Consider the following 7,784-nt stretch of genomic DNA (forward strand, 5'->3'; position numbering starts at 1 on the left):
TTTTTTGTTATATGCACGGTGCTAATATTTTCAGGGGTGGACTGACCTGCCAGGGTACCTCCATATAGTCAAGTTACTCCAATACCATTTAATGTTTCTTGGAGTGGGATCTGGACATAAATTTCTCTGGTCAACCCTAGGTCATGTTTTACTTCTTCTTCTCCTTTATTTAAAGACAGGTAAGTGTGGGCCAGTAGTTGCAAGAATTATAGGTATATGTGTATACACACACACACACAAATAATTTATCTTGTTCAGAAAAAAGACAGACGTAGGAAAATGTCTTGCACTTAAAGCAATAAAAGACTTAATAGGATATTTAAATGATATTTATTTATTTTAACAAGATAATGTGCACAATGAATGGCCAAACAAGAGATTTAAAGCTAGAGAACATTCTGTTCTAGCAAGCAAGGCGTAAATCTCGATAATCCCATACCAGAGCAGATTATACTTTTAAAACTGGACATTTCCCAAATACTTTTTCCTACTTTTCAAAGAGAAAAGGGAAACAAAAGCAAACAAGTGGCTATCAACATAAGATAGAAAAGTAAAATAATTTGGTAGTAGAGCCATTCCTCTGCATACTGTATATGAAAGATACAAACCCAACTTTTAACATCAGACCTCAAATTTTATTATGTTTTGCCAATTTTCCCTGCACTATTCTGAAGAAACTGGCATTAGCATAAAATATCTGATACAATTGTATTTTGCAAAGTTTATCTATCTGCTACAAGCATGTGTCCAATTCCTTATTCAACGTACATGACTACCCCATAACTACATAGCAGCATATTTATATGAACTATATTTCATATTTCAGTGTTATCAGTCCTTTGAAGAATATGACCATTACAACGTTCAGTCTACTTTGTAGGGTTCAGTGCATACATCAAAAGGCTGCAGTTTTCCACTTGATAGATTCCAAATGTTCTGCATGCTTTTGAAACTGTAAATTTGGCATATTTTCACATGCCCTTTGAAAGTTTATGAACTTGCATGTCTTTACTCCTCAGCCCGAAGAATCTGATAGCAGAAAGGTCTCATATTGTTTCATCCAGATAGACAGTTTAAGTATTACTGTTTGCCTCATTCATTAAAGAAATGTAAGGATGTTAAATGCCATGTCACGCTGAAGCTTATTGAGAAGATGAGGATTCATATTCTGTAAAATATGAGCAGATTGCTTGAGTTCTTTGGCTGTAATGGCTGCATAGCTGGGGAGTTTGCAGACGCTATCAATGTTGGAATTAGAATGCTCTTTATCTGGCAAAAGAGAGAATGAATATTCTGGCACTAGCTTTTGTCTTATAATTTTCTTTCTTTCCTGATATGGATGACTTTATTTTCCCCCCGTTTTCAAAATTTCCTCCAATAGGCTGTATTGAGATTGATATTATTGCAAAGATTTCATGAAAACCAAAAATCCACTTTTTAGCAAACAAATCTATAACACTCAACAATATAATGAAATGATTGGTAGGTAGTCTTTTGATACACAACACAATTATTCCCAATTCAGGGCATAACTCTAATTTATAATCAATGGGAAGTATTAGGTAAAACTTAACAGTTATTAAGCCATTATAAACAACCAAAAAAACTGTTACCCACATCCATAAGTTTGAGAATGTACCCTTAAAAATTGGATTTACTGTAGAGAGTGGTGTACATAATTCAATTCAACCTGTAGACTCCAACTAAGTTGTGACACTTTATATTTATTAAGGAGCCACTCAAGTTGATCTACCCAACCTAAAAGTGTTGTCACTAGTGGGGGCTACTCCACACCACTGTCCAACTATGTCAGCCTGCCCAACACATTTCACTTAGGCAGGGGCACAAGTGAAGCCAGGGAAGTAATTACTGCAAACATAGGTATATTAGTAGTTGCTAACTATAGCTAGAAAGAAAAAGTTTTCATTATATCCCATAATATGCTACTTAGCCCTCTGAAAAAAATTGTATTTTGGGCTCTGTAGCTTTACAGAACTTTGTTAAATGTAGCTATTTTGTATAACAATCAACAATTAGAAAGCTATATATATGTTTTACTGTCAGTGACGTAACAATAGCAGAAGCAGGGGGGCCAGCAAACATTATTTCTCGTGTACATAAATTGAAGGAAAGACTGTAAGCAGTTGCGTAACTACAGAGGAAGTAGACCCTGCAGCTGCAGGGGGGCCCAGGAGGTATAGGGCCCCAAAAGGCCTTAATTCATATCCAATTTCAATAAATATTGCTAAAACAGGTCAATCTCTAGAAATTTTGGGGGCCTGAAAAATAATTTGCTGTGGGGCCCAGTAATATATAGTTATGTCGCTGACTGTAAGCTCTTTAGGCCACATACTTTTAGGCCACATACTTCCTTCCAGTCTTGTCAAAAATTCTCAGCCCTTGCTTATTTGAATGGATTTATATAATTGCAAAGTTGTGCGTTTCAGTGTACTTCCAACAAGCAGGATATCTAAACAGAACTATTGAGATAAGTGAATAATAATGATAATGACATAACAATGTGATACTACAGACCAATAAACCACAGTAAGAACACAGTATTCACAAAAGTGATATTCTGATCTCTTTGTTTTGAATTACTACTCCAGAGTTCCAATGTTGGAGGACAGCACTGAACTGACCAAGGATTATTTATTGTAATATCATGGCTTACACAATGTTTCGGGTCACCAAGACCCAGAGAGGAAAATTAACACCTGCATTGTCACTCTTCCCATGATAGAGTTTTACTGAAATACTTCATTAAGAATGGTTGGTTGAGGCTTAATGAGGAATGCAAAGTAGTTAAAAGCAGGTAGCTGGTTGCTATTGGATATTAGATAAGGGCATACTCAAGACTTTTGTTACATTACCCAAAGAGCTATACATGTCCATGAAAATGGACACCCCTTCATCAGGAATATAATTATTTATTTAACTTTTTTTTAATATTCCTTACCAGAACATTTATTGCAGAATTTGTGTTTGGCAATGCATCACGCAGAAATGCCAGACCATTAGTTCAATCAATTATTGCTTGTCGAAATGTCTATTCCCATTAGCCTTAGTTGGTTGTTAAAAAAAACAGTATCATTAGCCCATGTTATTACTTTAATACATTTGATTGAATATGTACTCCACAGTTATAAATATGACATGGAAAGAGGGTGTTGAGATACAGTATCTTCCAAAATTAACATTTTGTTTCACATTGCTCAGTCAATTTTATGCTTCTTGGAAAAAACAAAACCTGTAACCTCCTCCCCCATCCTTCCTAACAAAATGCTGGATCAGATCCTGCCAAACACAGTTCTATTTAGCAATATTATGTCCTTGGAGATGTTCAGTGTCTTTCTGACTGATAAGGTGTGTGGATTCCATTCTGACCTTGTCCTGAAAATGGTATGTCTTTTCATTGTTTTCTGGCATTTAACATGATATATTTTAGTTTGTAAGTGTAACTTTATTTGTAAAGCGCTGCTATGAGCCGCAGTGGTGTATTATGCATAAAAGTACAATACAAATGAAAGTACAATATAATAAATATACACAGTACACAGTGCTATGTGGTAAGAGCCACAGTATGAAGGAGGTCCCTGCACCTTAGAGCTTACAGTCTAAATGGATGAGCGGCTCACATACAGGCACAAATTGGAGGGGGAAAAGTACACAAGGTAAAGGCATTGTCCAAAAGGTACCAAAACGAGACTAATGTTTTAGTGCTCCGAAAGGTAGACTCTTTTTTCTTGAAGAGATTGAGAGAGGATTCCTTACAGAGGAATATAGGGATTGAATTCCAGAGGTAAGGAGCAGCAAAATAGAAAAGTTTGAGAAAAAAGGTGGCAATGGATGTGGATGGTGTGAAAAGAAGGTGGCTCTGAGAGGAGCGGAGAAGATGGACAGGAACTTACAGTGAGACAAGTGAAAAAATGTAGTGAGGAGCAGAGGAGTGAAGGGCTTTGCATGTTATCAGTAGGATTTTATATGCTATCCTTTGCTTAACAGGAAGCCATGATAAGGATTTTAGATGAGGTTCCCTCTTGGAAGAGAACAGGAGGATCCTGGAAGTGGAGTTTAAGATAGATTGGAGGGGAGAGAGGTGGGAGTTAGGAAGACCAGGTAGCAGGAGATTGGAACTCCAATCTGGAATAATTATATCTTAGTTTGTATCAAATACAAGGTACTGTTTTATTAGTACAGAGAAAAAGGAAATAAGTTTTATAATTTTTTTTTATAATTATTTGATTATAATGGAATCTATGGGAGATTGCCTACCCGTAATTCAGAGTTTCCTGGATAATGGGTTTCTGGAAAACAGGCCCATATCTGTATACCCATACCTAAGTGTCAGTATATTCAATGCATATAATTAACACAGATTACATAAAATGTCCAGTCCTTTAAATCATTCGTCTTCATATGCAAAATCACTTTACCATGTCCATAGAAGGCTTTTCAACTAGCTATATGCCTTATAGTAAGCTTTTCCCTTATGTTTATTTTCTAGCCAAGTAACATCCCATGGGGTGTTCTTACCCTGTCCTGGTGGCTTACAGTTCATTCATGTTTTGCTTGGAGTTGCCCTGTTAACTGCGATTGTTTTAGAAGTGTAAAGGTTTTTTGTACCAGTTCTGCAATCAAAAAAGTTCCCAGCAACATTTCAGTTGCTGTTACTGAACTTGTGTTTTTGGAAACTCACATAGACGTCATAGACAACACCACTTTCATGGGAAAAGATCGGTTGAAGAAATTGGTTTTTATAAGCAACAAGATTAAATCTGTAGAAGTAAAAGCACTACAATGGTTCCCTAAATTGACAGACCTGGAAATAACAGCCAATCCCTTATCAGAGATATGGCCAGGTACATTTGACAATCTGCCAGAACTTCTAAAACTAACCATCACCTTTAATGATATAAAGGAGTTTCCTTGTGATCTTCTTCAAAAGACACACAATTTACAAATCCTCACTTTTCAAGGAAATAACATTTCAACCCTCTGCAGTGGAATGTTTTCTTCTACCAAAAACCTAGTGGAACTCAGTCTTGACTCCAATGAAATCATGCAGCTTCCTGTGGACCTATTGAAACCTCTGCGAAAACTCAGGGTTCTGAAACTCAGCAACAACAAGCTATCCAAGCTCCCGGCAGGCATATTTGATTGCTTAAAAGAACTTTCTGAGCTATATTTAAATGGAAATGACTTAACCACAATTCCAAGGCATACTTTTGAGGAATTAACTTCTTTAAAGAAACTGATACTTATGACAAACTCCATTAAAATCCTATCTGATGGCATTTTTTCCACGTTGGTCAACCTTACCATACTGAGACTAGACGGGAATGAGCTTGAAAATCTTCCTGTTGGGATTTTTAATGAAACAACCAGCTTGCATATTCTATCAATGACTGAAAACAGACTACAGGCCATACCAGAAGGCATATTTTCTAGACTTCTCCATGTTAAAAATTTAGACTTGTCTAGCAACCTTGTGGAAAAGCTGCAAAATGATGTTTTTGATGGACTGCACTCTCTCACTCACCTTCACCTTAACAATAATAATCTAATGTTTATTGATAACAAAGTATTTAAAGATTTGCATAATCTTAAAATGCTTACTCTCTATCACAACAAGCTGACAACAATTATGGATGGGACTCTTGATCCCTTGTTTAACCTGGCATTCTTGGTCCTTCACAGTAATCCATGGTCATGTGACTGCTCATTTATGTATCTTCTAAAATGGATCAAAGACAACAACGATTTTACTCAGGTTTCTGAAATGCAATGCGCAAAGCCTCAGCATCTCCAGGAAAAAGCTATGTCACTGTTGAGAAAACAAGATCTTGGTTGTCCAACAAACATCAGAATTAATATACCGGAAATCCCATCCACTAATGGCCAAAAAGACATGAAGAACAGCCCTCTAAGCCCATGTTACTTAACCACAGATGGTGACTTGCATTTTACCTGTATGGTCATTGTTTGCAAAAGTATAAAGATCCATGTCTCTCTACAGCACGAATCAAATATAACTACCTTCACGCATGATTTCAGCAATGTTCAACCTCATTGCACTGAACTGAATTTCAACATTACTATTAGTTAGAAGGTCTTCTACTTTATTTCCTAAAGATCACTAGAAAGTTAGGACTCTTTCTGTTGAATGTTAACTGATGGAGTAAAGGTTATGAGAGGGTTTTTTAAAATGGAAGAGAGGAATAAAATCATTTTTATCATCACTATTATCATCACTATTATCATCACTATTAGAAACTCATTGTTATCCAAGTCACATAGTACTACTAGTAACATATTTGCATCAGCTCTTGTGTTTATTTTAGCTTATTACATCCCCTTTAACTTGTTTGATAGAGGCTTGATAAAGGGCCCAGAGAGGCCCAAAGCATTATCTTGTCTGTATCTACAATTGGAGCCATTAAATCATTTTTAAAGCACTAATATCTATTGTTTGGACATTGCTTTTGATATATTATTTGATCTGTGGCAGGTTGAGTCTACTAACTGGTTGAGAACTCCATACATGAGTGGTATTGCACGCCCTCTAACTTGTTTTTGTTTATGCAAAGATATGGGATCTTTTATGTACACTGTCTATGCACTTCTACTATTTTTTTACTTGGACTTAGCATTCTATGATATTCTATGGCAGCAATCTTTTATAAAGCAGCAAGCAATTTTTATAATGTGCCTTCATTACACTATTTTTGGAATACTCAATAAAAAACAAATCTTTTCTTTTTGTAGAAGAATCCTTGACTTATGAAAACTGGCAACATTCCTTTTGCTGAAAATCCAATCTTTCTTCTGATAAATATGGTTGCCATGGTTTGCTAGATGCAAATATACGTATTGTGTGATCACAAAAGCAAGTTTCAGTGCTAGTAATATGCTTGGCTTGCAGAAACCTTCTCAATAAAACAAATACGTGCTCACATTACAGCTAAACAATTTTCTGCTTGGCCAGATATTCCTTGGCTAGGTCTGTCAGGAAGGGTTTTTTGCTTTTATGTTGACTGCCAAGAGCCCTGTAATATTATGCTATTGCTACAATTAAACTGCAAGCAATCTTGTGTTAAATGTGAAGCCTGAAAGCACACATTTAACCATTAAAATCGAATGGCAGCAAAGTATTCAATATCATAATAACATGAACAAAAGACACAAACTTTTTTTTGGGTAAAAAGATTATGCTATGGGTCCTGTGTAACATTACGCCACTGGCTATTTTTGGGACAAGGAAATGTTCAAGACATGCAATCTGTCTCAGTGCTCTCTCTAGTTATTGTATAGCAGCTACATGAAAATGTTCACTGTAAGAAAATACATTTAAAAAACAGATTTTTACATGTAATTATATATGTAAATATAAAGTTATTAATAGAAATTACACTGTATATGTGTTTTTTGCGGCAGATTAAAAGCTAAAAGACATGACCAATACACAATGTGCTCTCCTGACTGGTAGGCAATTGAAAATGTACGATACAACACTTTTTGGGATGATACTGGCAACAGCTTTATTAGTTACAAACAGTGCAACACCAGCTAATACAGTGGATAAAAATATAACAGTGAATAGTACACATGGACATAGAAATATACCTAACCAGAGAGCCCCTTGTCAGTCTACCTTTCCAAAAGTGCCTGGCAATGTCCTCTAGCCTCAAAACCCCCTGGCTCAGAGGGCACGCTATCCCCCCAAATCTCAAACACCAATAGCCGACTGCTCTCGAGCATCCATTTACAAGGGCCCAGTCCAC

At 36.2% G+C, this 7,784-nt stretch overlaps 1 protein-coding gene across 1 annotated transcript; it reads left to right on the forward strand.

The window, feature by feature from the left end:
- The first annotated feature begins 3,205 nt into the window (after positions 1 to 3,205).
- On the forward strand, positions 3,206 to 6,757 carry cpn2.2.L (carboxypeptidase N subunit 2 gene 2 L homeolog). The gene is made up of 2 exons (XM_018262325.2): positions 3,206 to 3,402; positions 4,508 to 6,757. Exons 1-2 carry the CDS (start codon positions 3,283 to 3,285, stop codon positions 6,107 to 6,109), a joined length of 1,722 nt encoding a protein of 573 aa, XP_018117814.2. The 5' UTR covers positions 3,206 to 3,282; the 3' UTR covers positions 6,110 to 6,757.
- Positions 6,758 to 7,784: the final 1,027 nt, after the last annotated feature.

Source organism: Xenopus laevis, chromosome 5L (genome assembly GCF_017654675.1).
Source record: "Xenopus laevis strain J_2021 chromosome 5L, Xenopus_laevis_v10.1, whole genome shotgun sequence".
Taxonomy (NCBI): domain Eukaryota; kingdom Metazoa; phylum Chordata; class Amphibia; order Anura; family Pipidae; genus Xenopus; species Xenopus laevis.